Source organism: Oryctolagus cuniculus, chromosome 14 (genome assembly GCF_051225735.1).
Source record: "Oryctolagus cuniculus isolate XC-2025 breed Fujian yellow rabbit chromosome 14, ASM5122573v1, whole genome shotgun sequence".
In the NCBI taxonomy this organism is placed as follows: domain Eukaryota; kingdom Metazoa; phylum Chordata; class Mammalia; order Lagomorpha; family Leporidae; genus Oryctolagus; species Oryctolagus cuniculus.
The window spans coordinates 2,459,522-2,480,676 of NC_142880.1; the positions used below are offsets into that span (position 1 = coordinate 2,459,522).

General features: G+C 53.4%; 1 protein-coding gene across 4 annotated transcripts in view; it reads left to right on the plus strand.

Annotated features, from left to right (window-relative positions):
* The window catches only part of SCAMP1 (secretory carrier membrane protein 1), an 88,361-nt gene that overhangs the window by 34,516 nt on the left and 32,690 nt on the right, over positions 1-21,155 (plus strand). For all 4 annotated transcript variants that reach the window (XM_089312904.1, XM_051837592.3, XM_089312903.1 and 1 more), the window contains exons 3-6: positions 10,881-10,979; positions 11,739-11,847; positions 13,911-14,039; positions 19,912-20,071. In XM_089312904.1, coding sequence (XP_089169030.1) covers positions 10,902-10,979; positions 11,739-11,847; positions 13,911-14,039; positions 19,912-20,071 — 476 coding nt within the window. In that variant the 5' untranslated portion in view covers positions 10,881-10,901. The remainder of the gene's footprint in view (positions 1-10,880; positions 10,980-11,738; positions 11,848-13,910; positions 14,040-19,911; positions 20,072-21,155) is intronic.

Consider the following 21,155-nt stretch of genomic DNA (forward strand, 5'->3'; position numbering starts at 1 on the left):
TTTTTCAAAATGAAAGTCTTTTTAGCTCCTGGAACTGGCTGGATATAATCGTGCGTAGTAGTTACCCACCTTCAATGCTGTGAAAGTTAGTGCCTGTCTTTTTCCTCTTTCTGAGCTTCTCAGGGTTTTGTCCTCTCAGAGCTCCAAGCGGTCACTCTGGGTCAGATCTTTGCTTCCAGTGCCATGGAACGGTGCTGTGGCCTCTGCCTTCCTCGGGGGTTACAGATCCCAAGTCCTCTTTGCCTCGAGAGCTTCTTTTCGTTGCCATATCCTGTAACTCGTACGTCCAAGGGATGTTACTGTCTCGTTTTCTTTCCTGCTAAGCTGTCCTGATTCGGGCCCTCATGAGAAACAACACAGTGGTCTCTGTAGTTACTTGACTCCAGTGTGTCTATTCTTCAAACCATTTTTCTAGAACTGTTTCTGGGGTTGTTTTTCCTAAAGCACATCTATTAGGTCCTTCACCTGTCTTGAAAGTGAGTGTGGGGGTGCTGGTGCCATGGCGTGGCGCGTAAAGCTGCCACCTGCAGTGCCGGCATCCCATATGGGCACCACTTAGAGTCCTGGCTGCTCCACTTCTGATCCAGCTCTCTGCTATGTCCTGGGAAAGCAGTAGAGGATGGCTCAAGTCCTTGGGCTCCTGCACCCGGTGGGGGACCCAGAGGTGGCTCCTGGCTCCTGGCTTCGGATCAGTGCAGCTTTGGCCATTGCGGCCAATTGGGGGGTGAACCAGCAGATGGAGGACTCTCAATCTCTCTCTCTCTCTCTGTCTCTGTCTCTCCCCCTCTCTCTCTCCCTCCCTCCGTCTCTCCTTCTCTATGTAACTCTGACTTTCAAGTAAAATAAATAAACCTTTAAAAAATAAAAGAAAGTGACTGTGGTGTGGGGCAGGCATTTGGCCCGGTGGTTAAGGTGCCGCGTGGGCCACTGCATCCCACATAGGAGTGCCTGATGGGGTCCGGCTCACTGCTAATCCAGCTTCCTGCTGACGCACACCTTGGGAGACAGCAGCCGATGACTTCAGTGCTGGAGGCCTGCCCCTCGCAGGAGACCTGGCCTGAAGTTCTGGCCTGGTGCTGGCAGGTGCACACGTTTGGGGAGTGAACTAGCAGATGCAAGACCCTTCTCTGCCGTTCAAATAAAATGAAAATGAATAACTTTAATACATGGTTGTGCATTTCCTGCTTTGTAGTGTGCATGTGGAACTGTGGTTTGATGCCCGTATCAGATGCCAGCATTGCAGGCGGTGGCTTTACGTGCTACACCATAGCACTGGCTCCTATAGACTATTTTTTAAGAGCGTTTTCTTTGTTTTTGAAGATTTATTTATTTATTGAAAGGCAAAATGACAGTGAGAGAGATGGAGAGATTGAGGTCTTCCTTCTGCTGCTTACTGCCCCAGTGATCGAAAAGACGGAGATGGGGCCGGGCCGAAGCTGGGAGCTGGAGCTCCATCTGGGCCTCTCACATGAGCGGCAGGGCACAGGCACTGGAGCCCCTTCCACTCTTCTCCCAGGTGCCTTAGCAGGGAGCTGGATCTGCAGTGGATCTCCAAGCAGTGCTCGTGTGGGAGGTCAGTGTTGCTGGTCGTGCTTAATCCCCTGGGCCGCGGTGCCAGCCCCAGCAGCTTATGCTTTGGAGGAGCTGAGCAGAGCGTGGAGCGTCCCAGTGCAGTGCCTCCCGCCTGTCTTCTGACTTCAGCCCAAGTCTCTGCACGTGCATCCCCAGTCCTGCTGAGACCCCTCTCTGGGGCCTCCTCTGGTTGACTGGGGTCCAGAGAGAAGGTGTGAGAGCCAGGAGTACGTGGCTTCCCGAGCCGGTCTCACACTGCAGAAGCCCAGGGAGGACCCCTCACACTGGCCATACGGATGTGCTGTTACTGTGCAGCAAATTAGCACAAACTCAGAGGCTGAAATGATAACAGGTTGTGTTGATTTCACTGGATCAGGAGACCAGGTGCAGCACAGGTTAGAGGACCCCTGCAGTAGACACACAGCACAGGGGTGAGGACCTGCAGTAGACACACAGCGCAGGGGTGAGGACCTGCCGTAGACACACAGCACAGGGGTGAGGACCTGCCGTAGACACACAGCACAGGGGTGAGGACCTGCAGTAGACACACAGCACAGGGCTGAGGACCTGCAGTAGACACACAGCACAGGGGTGAGGACCTGCAGTAGACACACAGCGCAGGGGTGAGGACCTGCAGTAGACACACAGCGCAGGGGTGAGGACCTGCAGTAGACACACAGCACAGGGCTGAGGACCTGCAGTAGACACACAGCCCAGGGGTGAGGACCTGCAGTAGACACACAGCACAGGGGTGAGGACCTGCAGGAGACACACAGCACAGGGGTGAGGACCTGCAGGAGACACACAGCACAGGGGTGAGGACCTGCCGTAGACACACAGCACAGGGGTGAGGACCTGCCGTAGACACACAGCACAGGGGTGAGGACCTGCAGGAGACACACAGCACAGGGGTGAGGACCTGCAATAGTCACACAGCCCAGGGGTGAGGACCTGCAGGAGACACACAGCCCAGGGGTGAGGACCTGCAGTGGACACACAGCACAGGGGTGAGGACCTGCCGTAGACACACAGCACAGGGGTGAGGACCTGCAGTGGACACACAGCACAGGGGTGAGGACCTGCCGTAGACACACAGCACAGGGGTGAGGACCTGCAGGAGACACACAGCACAGGGGTGAGGACCCTGTAGTAGACACACAGCACAGGGGTGAGGACCTGCAGTAGTCACACAGCACAGGGGTGAGGACCTGCAGGAGACACACAGCGCAGGGGTGAGGACCTGCAGGAGACACACAGCACAGAGGTGAGGACCTGCAGTAGTCACACAGCCCAGGGGTGAGGACCTGCAGTAGATACACAGCACAGGGGTGAGGACCTGCAGTAGTCACACAGCACAGGGGTGAGGACCTGCAGTAGATACACAGCACAGGGGTGAGGACCTGTAGTAGACACACAGCACAGGGGTGAGGACCTGCCGTAGACACACAGCACAGGGGTGAGGACCTGCAGTAGACACACAGCCCAGGGGTGAGGACCCTGCAGTAGACACACAGCCCAGGGGTGAGGACCCTGCAGTAGACACACGGCACAGGGCTGAGGACCTGCCGTAGACACACAGCACAGGGGTGAGGCCCTGCAGTAGACACACAGCACAGGGGTGAGGACCCTGTAGTAGACACACAGCACAGGGGTGAGGACCTGCAGTAGACACACAGCACAGGGGTGAGGACCTGCAGTAGTCACACAGCACAGGGGTGAGGACCTGCAGTAGACACACAGCACAGGGGTGAGGACCTGTAGTAGACACACAGCACAGGGGTGAGGACCTGTAGTAGACACACAGCACAGGGGTGAGGACTGCAGTAGACACACAGCACAGGGGTGAGGACTGCAGTAGACACACAGCACAGGGGTGAGGACCTGCCGTAGACACACAGCACAGGGGTGAGGACCTGCAGTAGTCACACAGCACAGGGCTGAGGACCTGCAGTAGACACACGGCACAGGGGTCATCCTCTACTGCTATCCCAGGCCATAGCAGGGAGCTGGATCAGAAGGGGAGTAGCTGGGACTCGAATTGGCATCCGTATGGGAAGCCGGCACTGCAGGAGGAAGCTCAGCCCCGCAGTTACTGTGAACAGCCACCGCTGCGTGTTGAGCACTCACTGCTGCCGTTCTGTTTGTTTTCTGGTTGCTTTGTGGGTCCTTTGTTCCTGTCTTCCTCTCTTGTTGTCTACTTCTGGGATTTTTAGATTTATTTTAAAGTACTAAGCCTTAATTCTCTTTTTCATCTGTATGGCTGCTAAAGGTTTTGGTTTTCTGGTTACCATGAAGCTTACATAAAACATCATTTAGCAGGCCCAGCTTTGTGGTGTAGCGAGCACAGCCGCTGCCAGCAACTGTGGCGTCTCCGTAGCTGAGCCCTGGCACAGCTGTGTCTGCTGCAGCCATTGCAGGAGTGAATCGGCAGACTGGAGACTGAACTTGGGGCCTGCACGGTGGTGTAGCAGGTGGAGCCCCTGCCTGCAGTGCTGACGTCCTGTCCAGGCACTGGTCCAGTCCCTGCTGTGGCCTGGGAGAGCAGTGGAGGATGGCTCAGGTCCTTGGGCCCCTGCACCTGTGAGAGTTAAATGACAGTCCTGGCTGCTGGCTTCCGCCTGGCCTAGCCCTGGCCTTGGGGCCACTTGGGGAGCAAACCAGCGGGTGGAAGAAGTTTCTCTATGTCTCTGTGTCTCTCTGTTTCTTCCTCTGCCTTTCAAATAAATGAAATACATCTTAATAAAAGATCAATCTCTCTCTCCCCCTTCACAAAGCAAATAAAGTTAATGAAAGCAAACAAAAACCGTAATCAGTTTTAGCCGATAATAGCTTAACTTGTATTATATTTTTTATTTTTTTAAATTTTTTTTATTTTGACAGGTAGAGTTACAGACAGAGAGAGAGAGACAGACAGACACACACACAGAGAAAGGTCTTCCTTCCGTTGGTTCACTTCCCAAATGGCCGCTACGGCTGGCACTGTGCCGATCCGAAGCCAGGAGCCAGGTGCTTCTTCCCGGTCTCCCATGCGGGTGGAGGAGCCCAAGCACTTGGGCCGTCCTCCACTGCCCTCCTGGGCCACAGCAGAGAGCTGGCCTGGAAGAGGAGCGACCGGGACAGAATCCGGCGCCCATATGGGATTCCGGCGCTGCAGGCGGAGAATTAACCAAGTGAGCCACGGCGCCAGCCCTAACTTCTATTATATTAAATAAGCCCTAGACTTAGACCATCACCCCACAGTTTACTTTGACGTCGCAGTTTACCTGTTTCTGTATTGTGAATTCCTAAACAACCTAACTGTAGCTTTAGTTGCTTTTGATCGGTTTTGACTTCTAACCTTCATACTAGCAACACGTGTGATGGGCCCACTGCCATCTCGATTTTGAAGAACTACAGGTTGGACTGTGTGTTGACTTCCCCCTTGCTTCGGCCTCAGCACCCTCCAAGGCATTTCTGTGTCCCACATGGGTGGCAGGCGACCAGATACCCGAGCCATCTGTTTCTGCTTTTCACGGGCCGTTAGCAGGGAGCTGGGTCGGAAGTGGAGCGGCGGGGACACAAGCGTGCCCGTACGGGGTTGGGTGTTGTAGGTGGGAACGTCACCTGCTATGCCACAACCTCGTCCCCTCTCGTCGTTTTTGGAGATCTTTGCTGGATGTAGTGTTTGTGGGTAGCCGTTTTTCACTTGCTGCATTTAGAACGCGTCAGTGTTCTCTCCTGCACCTGCCTGGCTCCTGCTGAGAAATCTGCTGACTGTGTGGGGGCTGCTGATGTGTGATGCGATGCTCTTGCTGCTTTTTAAAGTCTCTTTCACTTTTTTAAGATTTTTATTTATTTGAGAAGGACAGTTAGAGAGAGAGAGAGAGATAGAGACAAGTCTTCTGTCTGCTGGTTCACTCCCCAAATAAATGCAACAGCCAGAGCTGGGTCGATCTGAAGCCAGGGGCCAGGTCTCCCACGCGGGTGCCGGGGCCCAAGGACTCGGGCCATCTTCCCCTGCTTTCCCAGGCCACAGCAGAGCGCTGGATGGGAAGTGGAGCAGCCGGGACATGAGCTGGTGCTGATGTGGGATGCTGGTGAGCAGCTGCGTTTTCCTAAGATTATCATCTTGAGTTCCTTTCCAGGAAATTCCGGTTCTGTCTCTTTGTCATCCGCGGTTGGGAACTTGTGTTGCTTCCGTGCTTCACGTCTCTGTGTCCAAGCCTTGACTGCTGTGCGTCTGCTAGTGGCAGTCTCTGCCCGAGGACTCTGCCGAGTGACTTTGGTATTGGAAACTTTGACCTGTACCTGGGCCTGAGGGTGCAGGCTGGGCAGGCTGCAGTGGCTCTCATCCCGGTGGGCGCGCTGGTGCCGTCTCTGGTTCAGGTGTGGCGTCAGCATGTGCATGGCTGAGAGAGGCAGGGACTTCTGAGCACAGTGGGTGCCGCACCGGTGCCCGCCCTGGGTTCAGAGGTCGGCGTCTGAGAGTTGGGGTTCACACCAGTGTGAGCACGGGCTCGCCCTCATTCTCCTTGTTCCCAGTTCTCCCTCGTAATATCATCATTTTCGTAATGTGTTGTATTGTCCCATCTTTTGGTCTCTCTGTGCTGCATTCTGGGTAATTTTCTTTAGACCCACTTCTGTTTCCCTAAGTAGGTCCTCATCTCCTTGTTGCTTCCTCTTCAGCCTGTCTGTCAGGTTTGTGGTTTCAGTTATTAGTTATTCTTTCTAGAAGTTCCAGTTACACATTTTAAGGAATTGGTCAGTTCTGACACTCTCCTGATACTCAGACTTTTGTAGCACTCTTTTATTTCTTTATTTTTAAAAGATTTATTTATTTATTTGAAGGCAGAGTTACTCAGAAAGAAGGAAGGAGAGAGAGAGAGAGAGAGAGAGAGAGAGAGAGAGAGAGAGAGAGAGAGATTGATTGATTGATTCACTCCCCAAAAGGCTGCAACATCCAGGGCTGTGCTAGGCTGAAGCCAGGAGCCTGGAGCTTCTTCTGGGTCTCCCGTGCATGTGCAAGGCCCAGGAGCTCGGGCCGTCCTCCACTGCACTCCCAGGCCCATTAGTGGGGAGCTGGATTTGGAGTGGAGCAGCTGGGACTCAAACTGGTGCCCATACGGGATGCCGGCACTGCAGGTGTGGCTTAACCTGCTTGTCACCACCCTGCACACACTCTTTCATTTGTTTATTAAATATACCTGTTTTATACCTGATAATTCTGACGAATTCAGGTCTTATTTGGTAGTTTGGTTTGCTCATGTTGCCTTATTTCTTTGTGCGTCTGAACCACAAGCCAGTTACTTGCACCTCTGTCTGTAAATTCTTAGAAGCCTGATTTTAAACTGTATCCCTTTGCCAGGTGTCTGAGGTTGGTCCCAGCCAGGGCTCCCTTGTACCGAGAATTTGAGTTTGGGTCAGGTGAATTCTGGGCACAGATCTGCAAGTTGGTGGTTGTGGCGGCAGCCTGCCACAGCGCCAGCTCCAGTACCGTATTCCTGAAAAGAAATTTGATCCTGTGTTTTTAGGTATCATGTTCTAGGGTCTCTAGATACGTGTGTTCTGCTGTGTTGCCAGAAAAGGAAGTCCCGAGTGGCTTATTTGAGTGTGGTTTGTGTGTTTGTCCATTTGTGCGGAAGTGAAAAGTTGGGAAGAGTTTGGGACTGTCATCAGAATTGGTCTTTGATGATTAGGGCAAGAGGCCATCTTCCGGAGGTGTCCGTGGCTCGCGGTGTCTGATCGAGTGCGTTATGGCCAAGGAAATACCAGAGAGAAGCACTAACATTGTGAATGAGAAGTGATGAGGATAGCTGCTGTTAGATTAATATTAATGTTTCCGGAGATTTGTGCTTCTCCAGTGTTTCTTTTTTTTTTTAATTTTTATTTTTTGACAGGCAGAGTGGACAGTGAGAGAGAGAGACAGAGAGAAAGGTCTTCCTTTTGCCCGTTGGTTCACCCTCCAATGGCCGCCGCGGCTGGCGCACCGCGCTGATCCGATGGCAGGAGCCAGGAGCCAGGTGCTTCTCCTGGTCTCCCATGGGGTGCAGGGCCCAAGCACTTGGGCCATCCTCCACTGCACTCCCTGGCCACAGCAGAGAGCTGGACTGGAAGAGGGGCAACCAGGACAGAATCCGGCACCCCGACTGGGACTAGAACCCAGTGTGCCGGCACCGCTACGTGGAGGATTAGCCTAGTGAGCCGCGGCGCCAGCCCTCCAGCGTTTCTTGTCATCCCTCAAGCACCCAGGAGTTCAGCGTATCAGACAGATGGGTCTGACTGCACCTTCCTCCACACCCAGGAGTTGCTGTTCTCAGACTTTGTTATTCAAACAGCGAAGCCTTCAGTGAAGTTTGAACTGGCGGAGCGGCTGAGTCATTGCTTCGGGTCTTTCCTGAGCTCTGCTGCCGAGCCCACTCTGCCAGGCTTGTTTCTCCATCATCCTCACATTGTTGTCACCTACTAAACCAACAAAGCTTGGGACCACGTGTTTATAACTGGAGAACAGGACTGACCGACTGTAGCTTCTCTGCCTGTTATCTGCAATGTTGGGAGTACACAGGACTTGTGATTCTTTTGGTGATTTTAAAAGATTATGGTAGGGGCCGGCGCTGTGACACAGTGGGTTAATGCCCTGGCCTGAAGTGCCGGCATCCCATATGGGTGCCTGTTTGAGACCTGGCTGCTCCACTTCCTATCCAGCTCTCTGCTGTGGCCCAGGAGGGCAGTGGAGGATGGCCCAAGTGCTTGGGCCCCTGCACCCGCGTGGGAGACCAGGAAGAAGCTCCTGGCTCCTGGCTTCGGATTGGCGCAGCTCCAGCTGTTGCGGCCAATTGGGGAGTGAACCAGCGGATGGAAGACCTCTCTTTCTCTCTCTGCCTCTCCTCTCTCTGTGTAACTCTGACTTGCAAATAAATAAATCTTTTAAAAAAATTATAGTAGATATAAAAATATAACATGCTTTTAATCTTACTAGTATTAAGTATTTTGATATATTTTTATTATATCTTAAAATGAAGTTAGGATTATAGTATATATTCAGCCTCTTTTATAACTTACTTTTATTATAATTTGCCCAAATTTCCTCATTTCAGTAAATATTTTTTCAGAACCTTTAATAGTTGTGTAATGTATTCTCATTGGTGAATCATGATTTTTGCACCATTTTCCCGTTGGATGTTTGGGGGGATTTCTGCCTTTTTACTTTCATAAATAAGGCAGCAGTGAACATTGTTGTACACATTTGTGAATATCTTGAATTATTTCCTTAAAAATATTTTTAAAGACCAGCTACACATGACATGGAGTATGAATATTTCTGTGGCTCTCGATATATGTGACAAATTCTGTCATAGGATTGTTATATTAATGCTTATTTTACTACATCTTTTTCAAAATGTGTAGTCCTGTGGTAATAATTGTTTTATAAATGTCTAAGTAAAATTTGTTTCTTTGGTTGCTAATGAGATAGGAATTGTTTACTTGCGGCTGCCAGTTAGGGGTTTCATGCTCACTTTCGCGATTAGCCCATCGGTCTGTCTCTGACTTGTGTGTGAAGTTACTGCCTGTAGCGTGTATTGCTGTCTCTACACCCTGCGCTTCAGGCTTGATTGTGAAACGCCTGTGTCAGAGCTCCGGGTTTCTGTGCGGTGAAGCGTAGCGCCCTCTGGTGAGGGCTTCCGTCCCCACATCCTGGTGACCATGGCTGTGGCTTTGCCCCACAGGGCAGCAGCAGGTGGTCCCCAGGTGCAGTCTGCGCAGTTCACAGGGTTCTCAGGTCCCCACTTCCATCGTTTGCCTTGACTTCTCGTCTGCTCGAAGTTTACTGTTGCTAGCAGGTTGTTTCTGTGTCCCAGCGCTGTTTGCTGGTCATCCTTCCTGAAAGACAGTTATAGAGAGAGTTAGAGACAGAGAGAGGTCTTCTATTCGCTGGTTCACTGCCCAGATGGCCGCAACGGCCGGAGCTGCGTCGATCAGAAGCCAGGAGCCAAGAGCTTCTTCGGGGTCTCATGCGGGTGTAGGGGTCCAAGGACTTGGGTCGTCTTCTGTTGCTGTCCCAGGTCACAGCAGAGAGCTGGATCGGAAGAGGCACATCCAGGACTTGAACTGGCACCCATATGGGATGCCGACGCTTCAGGCCAGGGCTTTAACCCGCTGCACCACAGTGCTGGCCCCTATACTACATTCTTAGTTACTGTAGCCTAATAGTAACTTTTGATATCACTGGTCTCGCAATCTAACTTTTTTTTTTTTTCTTTTTCAAAACTGTGTGGCCCATTCTTAGTCCTTACTTCTGCATGCAGGTTTGAGAATGAGCTGTACTGGGAGTCTTGGTGGTGACTGCCTTCTGCTTTCTGGGCTGCCGTTAGCTGTGCAGGGTAAAATCGTGCTACGTAGCTAGTTGCTTGCAGTTTTTTAACTCTGTGTTCCTTGAACTTCCCTTTGCAGGTTCTTGTTTCCTCCCTCCCTCTTGTAAAGCACCAGCTCTCTGCTGGTGGCGGCATTGTAGGCATGCACAGTAATTTAACTTGTCCTTCACGGACAGACTTTGTAGACTCGTGCCTGTCTTTTGGTCCTGCAGCTGCACTCAAACATTGCAGGTCGTTGGTGGCAGAGCGGACGTTGTGTAGCTTATTTTCTGTCTTCCCAAGCCTGCCCTCTTCTCTTTCCACATTGCGTGAGTGGCTTTGACCAGGAGTCTGCTCTGTGCCTCTCAGGAAGCCACGGGCTGGAGTCAGCAATAAACCTCGGTGCTGTCCGTAATGTACCATAGAGAAATACTTTAACGCTTTTTCTTAAAGATTTACTTATTTATTTGAAAGGCAGAGTTGAAGAGAGAGAGAGAAAGTCTTCCATCTGCTTGTTCACTCCCCAGATGGCTGCAGTGGCCAGAGGTGTGCCGATCTGAAGCCAGGAGCTTCTTCCTGGTCTCCCACACAGGTGCAGGAGCCCAAGGACTTGGGCCATCTTCCACTGCTTTCCCAGACCACAGCAGAGAGCTGGATTAGAAGTAGAGCAGCCGGGACTCGAACTGGTGGCCCTGTGGAATGTCGGCACTGCAGGTGGCGGCTTTACCCACTACACCACAGCGCCGGCCCCAAAGATTTTTTTAAAATGTGATATCCTGGAGACGTGTGTGGTGAGGCCGCCAGACGGCCAAGATGCGGAGTGAGTGAGCCTGAAGCAGCTCTCTGCACACTTGACCATGGGCGGGCAGGAGAGGAAGACGGGCAGATGGTGGAGTTTGCTTTTTTCTTTTGGTCACTGGGTCTTCTGTGAGAGGCTGAGTTGGCCCCTTCTGTAATGGAATTTGTCCTTCCTCTTTCTAGCCTCCGCCAGGCAGTGTGAAAATGCACAGTGCACCCAACACGCAGCCCGCGATCATGAAGCCCACCGAAGAGCACCCCGCTTACACGCAGATCGCCAAGGTCAGTCCCGTGCAGTCACCGTGTGCTGTGTTCTCATTTCTCAGCTCACTTTTGGATCTGTCTTAGCTTTCTGACTGTCGGTACCTGCTCCTCTTGGTCAGTTTATAACGTGTGCTTTTTGTTGTAATGATTGAATTCATTTATCATCTTGGGGTGCAGTTCCCAGTGCATGGTACTGGCGCAGTACTCTAACAGTGACAGGCTAACACAGTAACCGATGTTGCTGGGAGTGAGTCCATGGCTGAGCCACGGACAGTAGGGGGTGAGGGTGCGTCCAGGCACAGTGCCCGTGAACAGATACTGGTGTCAGGTGAGGGCACGCGGAGGTGTACACTGGGATTTCTTGACTGCGTCTTTATTTCACTGTTTGTGCTTTGGACGACGTTACAAAGCCCTCTTGTGTTTGACCCAGTTTGTAAGGCCCAGTTCACTCCCCCTTTTTCTTTTCATCCATTGCCCTCAGCTCTCTCCGCTGCCCTCCTTCCTGGCTCTCAGTGAGGCACAGAGGTCGCCCCACGCCGGCCTCGGACCATGCTCTAAGGAGAGCGGTGGCGTCTGTCGCCATGGGCTCAGTGTTTCCACGGGGGCTTTTCCCACGCAGGAGACCAGATGACCCCCACCGTGTTTTCTGAACCCACTCTGCAGAGCGCCTGTGGATTTTAGGACAGTCGAGCAAGGCTTTGCTCGCACAGAGCAGGGAGGCGGTCCCACGCCCTGTACCCCTGACCTGCTCACCGGCTGCGCTGTCTGTCTGATTAGGAGCACGCCTTGGCCCAGGCCGAGCTGCTGAAGCGCCAAGAGGAGCTGGAAAGGAAAGCTGCGGAGTTAGACCGGCGGGAGCGGGAGATGCAGAACCTCAGTCAGCACGGTAGTACCCTCGGACGGCTGGGGGGCTGCACCCGCGGCAGGGGGCTCGCCAGGGCGGGGTGGGGGGACGCTGTGTCAGCTGCAGGGGGCTCGGCCGGGGGTGACACTGTGTTGGCTGCAGGGGCTCAGCCGGGGGTGACGCTGTGCCAGCTGCAGGGGGCTCGGCCGGGGGTGACACTGCGCCGGCTGCAGGGGGCTCGGCCGGGGGTGACGCTGCGCTGGCTGCAGGGGGCTCGCTGGTGGGTGACACTGTGTCGGCTGCAGGGGGCTCAGCTGGGGGTGACACTGTGTCGGCTGCAGGGGGCTCGGCCGGGGGTGACGCTGCGCTGGCTGCAGGGGGCTCGCTGGTGGGTGACGCTACGCTGGCTGCAGGGGGCTCGCTGGTGGGTGACACTGTGTCGGCTGCAGGGGGCTCGGCCGGGGGTGACGCTGTGTCAGCTGCAGGGGGCTCGGCTGGGGGTGACGCTGTGTCGGCTGTAGGTGACTCGGCCGGGGGTGGAGCGCTCCTCTGTGCAGGTGGCAGGTCCCTGTGGGCGCCGCGCTTCTCCCTGGTGGTGACATGCAGTGCTCCCCTCCTGGGGAGTGTGGGGGGTGTGTCAGCTGCCGGCTGCGCTTGTGAAATCACACGCGTGCTGGAGTGCGTCCTCCGTGTGACGCTCTTGATTGACTCGGGCCAGCGTCAGAGCCTCCACAGGTACCGTGCGCGTGAGAACGGGCTGTGTGTGCCACACGGCTGGGAGGTCTGTTCAGGCTGTGACGGCAGGCGTCGGCTCCCAGCCCCTGGGGACGGACCCTGGGAAGCGGAGTCAGCCGCTGTCGGCCTGTCTGGGTCCTGCGCAGGGGCACCCAGGGAGCTCTCGGGGAATGTGTGGGTCTAGGCCGCACAGGGCTGCCTGCCCCGGGCGATCTTACGGCGTCAGAGACACAATCCCTAGGGGAGAAGCTGAAGGGTTTCTTGGCATCAGAGTTGGGTGGCACCTGTAGCTGAAATCGCCCTGGGTGCTGACCCTGACTAACACGAGGTACTTGCGCGAGAGCGGCTTTGGGGCGGGGTAGCGCAGGTGGGAGCTAACCACTGGCACAGTGTGCTGGTGAGTTTCAGGGTTTGCACCTCAGAGCAGCTGTTGCCGCAGGGCCCCCGAGGGTGGCACGGCCGCTGTCCCCCGGGAGAGGTTGGGAGAGGTTGAGTGAGTGGCGTCGGCTGCCCGTGTCCCGGCTTCCTCCTCCCTGCTCTCAGGCTGTGTGGAGGCTGTGCTGTGATCCCTGGTGCGCGGGAGACGTGCTGGGTCACACGGGGGTCTGTGCGGTGTGGGTCACAAGTAGAGGGGTAGACAGCTGGAATGAACGGCCTTGGGTGCTGTCTTTACCCTCTGTTTTCATGCTCTGACTTGCTGTGTGTGTAACTTTTAATTCCCCAGTCCTCTCAGGCTGGTTTCCTTGGGGAGCCACCTTTGGCGCTCTCCTCACAGTTTGAGTTGCTCTTCTCCAGGTTTCCGAGGGTGCTAGGATTCTTCAGCTTCCTTCTCGTAGCTTGTTTTTGTGTTTTCTCCAAGTTTGACGGTTTTCTTGCCTGGGTCTTGTGCGTATCGCTTTCTTCCAGACTTTGATTCCAGATTTGACTCTGGGGCTTTGACTGAATCTTGGTTTCTTCCTGGAGTTGACAGACTATATGAGCGACTCAGGAGCTGGTCTTCCTCTCCGCGTGGGCTAGGGCTTGCAGCAGGGTCTCCTCCGAGGCGTGAGGACGCCAGGCCGCTGACGCCGGCCGTGAGGCCCGTGGGCCGAGCAGACCCGCCTCTGCGCTTCCTTCACGCTGCTCGTGTCTCCTCCACGGAAGTGGTCCTGCCGCACATGCTGGGATCCCATCCTGGACGATTATTTTACCGTCTGTCGTTCCTTCAATGATGTTTGGAGAAGATTTTTTTTTTTAAATAAATACAAAGCTTGGCTTTCAAAGTGGTGGGAGTATAGAGATACAGTGTCCTTTTTAAAATGATGAAACAAAAACCTAAAAATGGAACGCATTTGTTGTGGTGTGAATAACATTTTGCTTCTAATTTACAGGCAGAAAAAATAATTGGCCGCCTCTGCCTGCCGGCTTTCCCGTGGGGCCGTGCTTCTACCAGGACTTCTCCGTGGACATCCCCGTGGAGTTCCAGAAGACGGTGAAGCTCATGTACTACCTGTGGATGTGTGAGTACAGAGCAGGCCCGCGCGCGCTCAGCTCCTCCTCCTCTCGCCAAGGTGCACGGTGCGGCAGTCACCTTGTTCTGCAGACAGAGTAATGACTGTGATTGTTAGAGGTGAAACGCGTTGTCTAAATACTCTAACGTGATCCTGTATGGGACACACAGTCCTTGGCTGAGGAAAATTATGTATCGAGAACTGGCATTGTCTTGAGGAGGTGACAGCTTCTTTGTCACATGGGTAGAATTTTCTAGTAATCCTTTTTTTCTTGAAAGATGCTATCTAAGCATCATTTGCTTCCAAAGAATCACGCACACCATTTCCGTGTTGAGGAAGCGTATTTAAAACTTGTTAAATGCAGGCATTGTGGCTGTTTTAAAAAGCAGCATGAAATACTGTAAAACTATAATTTGTTAATAGATTGGAGCCAAGGCTGCTTCATTTTCACATGGTCACGCATACTTCTGTGATGGACGGCACCTCGCTGATGCAGAACGTTTTCCTGAACAGAGAGGGGACGCCGCTCGGGTCGCGGTGCGCAGTCCCAGCGCTGGAACGCAGACGAAACATCAGCCTGTAGGCAGCCCTGCGCAGCCTGCCTGTTTGCACACAGACTGCCACCCACTCCTGGTTTTGTTTTTCCAGCAGAGGGTCCCAAGCTGGCTGGGTGTGGTCACATCGGTGAGGGAGGGGCTGATGGGTGGTTTGTGGGGTGCATTTGTGCTTCCAGTGATTGGTGAGACCCATTGCCATACCCCACAAATAGATGAGGGCCTTTCAGTCAAAATCTTGGAGGTGTGTTCTTTTTAGTTTAGAAATAAGTCACTTTATTCATTTGGGAGAGGAAGGCCACGCAGAGATCTGTCCAGTGGGTCACTGCTGAAGTGCCTGCGACGGCCAGGGCTGGTCCAGGCTGAAGCCAGGGCTCCCACCTGGGTGGTGTGAAGCCAGCCACTCGTGACCGCTGTGTGTCTTCCAGGCTGTGCATTGGCAGGGAGCTGGAATCAGGAGGGAGCCAGGACTTGAGCCAGACACTGTCCTGGGGGGTGCAGCTGTCCCACAGCCTCTGGGCTGCTGTGCCACATCACGGCCTGCAGGACCAGGCCTCACTTAGGTGCAGTTACTTTGGTCTGAGAGAGGTGATTCCCTGTGGATAGCACTGTTGGAAACTCTTACATTTAGCTACTTTTTAAAGATTTGGTTCTTGATCCAGTACCTTTTATTGAATCTCCACCCTCAATAATCAATATTTTTGGGGTCAAAGGTGTGGGGTGAGCTTTCAGCTGAGCAGTTATGGGGACACCTGCTTTCCGTATCCGAGTGGTGATGCAGGTCCTGGCTCTGCTCCCGGCTGTAGCTGCCTGCTGGTGTGTGCCCTGGGCGTAGCAGGCTGGGCTCAGGAGCCGCGTCTCTGCCACACATGTGGGATTCTCGGATTGGGTGCTTCACCTGTGCTTGGACTTGGCTCAGCTTTGGCTCTGGTGTGGCATGCCGTCTCTCTCCTCCAGTAAGCGAGGCACATGCCAGCAACCCATTTTAAATAATCTGTTACAGGTGCATTTAGATTTATATATGTGTATCTTTCACATGGTATCAGTTGGCCCAGCATTTTAGATTTTTTTTGTGAAGAAAACTATTGGAAGAAAATTGCACAAGGAATTTAGTAAATCTAGATAGGATGGGGTAGTTAATTTTAGCTAAAGCACAGATTACTTTGCCACGGAGGATTGTTTGAAAGTAGCTCTGTTTTGTCATGGAAATGCGTTTCCCTTCTGGGGCCAGTGTGGTGGCACGGCAGGCTACGCTGCCACCACAGTGCTGGCGTCCCCAGTTGGAGTGCCCTTTCTAGTCCTGGCTACTCTTTCCTTTCTTTCTTTTTCTTTTTTTTTAAAGATTTATTTTATTTATTTAAAAGGCAGAGCTACAGAGACAGAAGGAGAGAGAGAGATCTTCCATCCACTGGTTCACTCCCAGATGGCCACAGTGGCCGGAGCTGGATCGGAAGTGAAGCAGCAGGGACTTGAACCGGTGCCCACGTGGGATGCCAGCGCCTCAGGTGGCGCCACACTGCCGGCCCCACCCAGCTTCCTGCTGATGCCCTTGAGAAGGCAGCAGAGGGCGCCAGGGTGCCTGGGTCCCCGCCACCCGGAGCCAGGCAGAGGACCTGGCTTCCGGCTTGGGCCTGGCCCAGCCCTGGCTGCTGTGACCGTCTGGGGAGTGAACCTGAAGCTGGAAGTCCTCCCTCCCTCTCTCCCTCTCTTTCTGTCATTCTGCCTTTCAAATAATGAATAAGGAAGTGAATAAATCTGTGAAGAGAGAGAAACATTCACCTCTGGGCCCCTTAAAAATAACGCACGTTCTCCCCGGTGTTCCGGTGGCAGATCTGTGAACCCTGTGAAAGAGGACTCAGGGTGCCAGTTAGGTTTGTGTGTGGAAGGGAGGAAGGAGGGCTAAGCACCAGCTCAGTCGGTGCCTCAGGTTCAGGGAGCGTCACCCGTTGCTGGCCGCCTTCCAGCTGTGCCCCTTAGGGGAGAGCCTGACACGTATTAAGGATTAACCCTGTGCGTACCGCAGTGCGGATTACTGCATCCACTTCCCGCATCCTGCGAGCCAGCTCTGTCCTTTGGTGGTATAGATGGGGAAGCCCGCGCTTAGAGAGTTTGTGTAACTTGCCCAACAGTGTCCCACGAGAAGGACTGGTTGGATAGCTTGACTTTGGAAGCCAGGCCTGTATTTCCTCGTTACAACCCCTGCTCAGCACCAAAATGAACACATAACTTTAAGCGGAATATGATGAAGGTCTGATCCTTGCCCAAAGCAAGTAATTTATCCCATAAACAAAGCGGAGCAGTTTGAAATATCCCCATGGGATGAGTCTCCACCTTTTTGAATGTACTCTTGAATTGAAAGACAAAGAAAAGTGGGCGGGCGTTGTGGCCCAGCAGTTAACACGGCTCCTGGGAGGCCACACCCACATCACTGCCAGTCCTGCTCTCCAGTCCAGTCCTGCCAGCGCCAGCACCGGGCGGCAGGTGTGGTGCTCAGGTACGTGGGATGCTGTCACGCCCATGGCACACCAGGGTCGGTTCTTGGCTCCCAGCCCTGGCTGTTGTGGGCGTCTGGGGAGTGAACCAGCCTATAGAAGATCTGTCTCTCTGCCTTTTAAATGAATGAATAAATAAATCCTAACACTGAAAACCTTAAAGGGAAAAAAGAAGCCAGCTACGTTGGAGACCACTGGGTGCAGGAGGTGACACGGCGCTGTCAGCTGTCTGTGTTGTAACGCACAGTGCATCGCGCTGTGTGTGCAGAGCTGTGCTCCCAACACCAGGTCTGGGTGTGCAGGCCACGAACACACAGGGGCCTTCCCCTGGGGCTGTCAGCGCAGAGCCACTGCTCACTCAGGCTGGGCTGGAATCAGCACGCACAGTCACATGTGTCACACTGACACGCACAGTCACGTGTGTCACACTGCCTCAGTCACGTGTCACACTGCCTCACAGTCACGCATGTCACACTGCCTCACAGTCACACGTGTTACACTGCCTCATACAGTCACACATGTCATGCCATGCAGTCACACGTCACCCTGCCTCACAGTCACACATGTCACACGCCATGCACAGTCACACATGTCACACGCCATGCACAGTCACACGTGTCACACGCCATGCAGTCACGTGTGTCATACCGCCTCACACAGTCAAACGTGTCACACGCCATGCAGTCACATGTCACACTGCCTCACAGTCATGCGTGTCACACGCCATGAAGTCACATGTCACACTGCCTGACAGTCACACGTGTCACATGCCATGCACAGTCACATGTGTCACACTGCCTCACACAGTCATGTATGTCACACACAATACATAGTCACACGTGTCACACTGCCTCACAAGTCACGTGTGTCACACACCATGCACAGTCACGCGTGTCACACTGCCTCACACAGTCATGTGTGTCACACTGCCTTGCCTCTGCGTGAGTGGACATCTGTCAGGAAGGAGCTCTGGTCATATTAGTCTTCCCTCGGGTACAGCTGGGGGCTCAGTGATCATGCTTGTTGGTTATAATGAAAACATTCAGAAAAAAGTTTTGAGAGAGAGATTACATAAAATAAATTGATATTTTTTCATCTTAAGAATTTTGTGCACTGTAAAATGTGTGCAGGATCTGCCAGATGTGCGTGAAAAATGCACTGGTATTTTAATTCCGTTTTCCTACAGACTTGAGAAGCACACCATCCCACACGCACATTTCTCTCTTCCTTTAATGAGTCGGTGGATAACCTTCAGAACCACTGCCCTGGAGGCTGGGATTCACGTCAGAGCGTGGTCAGCAGTTAGAACTCTTTAGGCCGCTGGACGCCGCTGAGTCCTTAGGGGCCACTTCATGGTCTTGGAGATCTGTGTGCAGCCTTCCCTTGAGGGGCAGGGTTGTGAGTCAGGGCATCAGAGAGCCTGGGGCTCCCTGCTGGCATGGAGTGATGTGAGAGTCTCCCTGGGACTGCGGCCCGCGAGCCCTGCAGCCCCCCAGTGGGAAGCGGGAAGTCCCGGACCTGGGCTCAGCGATCGCTGTCACGCACCCCCCCCCACCTCTGGGGCTCGCCCCTCCCCAACCTCAGTGATCGCTGTCATGCACCCCCCCCCCCACCTCTGGGGCTCGTCCCTCCCCAACCTCAGTGATCGCTGTCATGCACCCCCCCCCACCTCTGGGGCTCGTCCCTCCCCTACGCTCAGCGATCGCTGTCACCCATCCTCCCCCCCCACCTCTGGGGCTCGCCCCTCCCCTACGCTCAGTGATCGCTGTCACCCATCCTCCCCCCCCCTCTGGGGCTCGTCCCTCCCCTACGCTCAGTGATGGCTGTCACGCACCCCTGCCCTGCTCTGGGGCTCGTCCCTCCCCTACGCTCAGCGATCGCTGTCACCCATCCTCCCCCCCCACCTCTGAGGCTCGCCCCTCCCCGAGGGTCTGTGATTGCTGTCACACTCCCCCCACCCCCCCCCACCTCTGGGGCTCGTCCCTCTCCGACGTGGGCTCAGTGATCGCTGTCATGTATCCCCCCCCCTCCTCTGGGGCTCGCCCCTCCCCTACGCTCAGTGATCGCTGTCATGTATCCCCTTCCTCCTCTGGGGCTCGCCCCTCCCCGAGGGTCTGTGATTGCTGTCACACCCCCCCCCCCACCTCCCCACACCTCTGGGGCTCACCCCTCCCCGAGGCTCTGTTGGTCAGAGGAGAGAGGCTCCCAGCTCTCCCAGGTGTGGCTCTGTCCTGTTTCATGGTGAATTTTCTTGGTTTGTGAAGCAATTCTAACATCTGTTCTTACTGTGTGTTGGGGTTTTTATTCACCCTCAATGAGTGTTCCATTTGTTCACTTTCGTTCAGGCAGTGTTTGGTTGGCGTGTTTTATTGCATTGATAATTTACCTCTAGCATCACTTTAACTTGGATTCAGCGTGTGAGCACATTCAACACCCTTAAAGGAATGTGTTCTCTCTACAGGGGTGACGTGCGTGGGGTCCTAGTGTTTCTGCTGTTTCTCCTAGCAGGCTCCCTTGGGACTAGGAATCCGAGACCTGCGCGTGTTTCCTTCTCAGAGAGAAGCCCTTGAGCTGCTGCGTCTCTGGTTTGGGTGCAGAGTTCTCCCTGGAGAGGAGAGGCCACAGAATTTTTTTCAGACAGGGCATGTATGAGGACTTGGGTTCCCGTGTATACTTTGTTTTCAAACCAAATGAGAAACAGCAGTGTTTTGAAAAACGCTAAGTGGAAATGTGGAGGACACCGTTCCTCTTAGAAGTTTTCTTGTTTATGGTTTTGCTGAATGAATTCACCCGCTGAATGTAAGCATTTCTCTCTGTTCTTTTGTGATCCCACAGTCCACGCTGTGACACTGTTTCTGAATATCTTCGGCTGCTTGGCCTGGTTTTGTGTTGACCCCACGCGAGGAGTTGATTTTGGACTGAGTATCCTGTGGTTCTTGCTTTTCACTCCTTGCTCATTTGTCTGTTGGTACAGACCACTGTACGGAGCTTTCAGGTAACATGTGTGATTTAAAATGCACTCTTTAAAGTCTTCGCAGTAGATAATTGTGACTTTTTCATCAAAATTTTGAAAGCCTGTGTAACATCCCTTGAGAGAAGTCCAGTAGAGTTTGCCTGTGTATTTGTTGGGTTTTGTAAGTCACGAGCTCTCGTTCTTTTTTCCTACTTATAAAAATGATCAAACGTGAGCATTGTAGAAGGGAAGAGAGAATGTCTTAGATCTTAACATCTGTAAAAAGACGCTTCCATGGGATAAACTTGACTCTAAGGAAAATCTTGCTTTCCACCCCCCAGCTCCAAACTCACACTTGGTGATTATGGTCTTAATTTCTGAATGACTGTAGGTGAGGTAAATTTTCACCCAGCGACTTAATAATTATGTTCTGTATAAATTTATTTTGGCTACAAGATTTAGTATAACAACTTAGCGTAGCGTATTTTAGTCAGTGGTTAGGAATAGCATTCCCTAAGTGTGTGTTTTATGGGTAATTGATAGATGTTGGGGGCAAAAAGAGTTGATTAGCTTTCATGAGTTTGAAAGTGGGAAGATGACAGACTTAGGAAGGTTTCTGAATTTCGGAATTTCTCAAACTCTAACCACCCAGTGTGCTTTGTCACGTGACCCTGTGGTCTTGCCTTCCTGGGAAGCACGTGTGAAACTGTAGGTTTAAGAGAAAGTCTTCTAGGAATTGGAACGCGCACCACACCTCCCCCTTGTCCTGAGTTAGAGTGAGGCGCATGGTGGATTGGGGGTTAGGAGGCTGCGGAACAGAAGTGAGGGCACAAGGGACAGCTGTAGGCAGCTTGGAGAGCAGGGAGCGACAACAGGAGAGTGACTGGTTAGGAGCAGCGTGGAGGGAGGAGGGCCAGGAGGCGTGAACCTCTGGCCTCTGGAGAGTCCAGGAGTGTGGCTGGAGGGGAGCCCTGCGTGGTGTCAGAAGAGAGGGATCCCCGCCCGAGAGGGTGGCTCCCCAGTCGCCGCCCAGCCTCTGTGCACTCACGTCCGTGCTGTCACCATGAGTGACGCAGGCGGCCCGGGTGGGGCTGTCGTTGTGAGACTTTTCTTCAAAGGTGGAGAC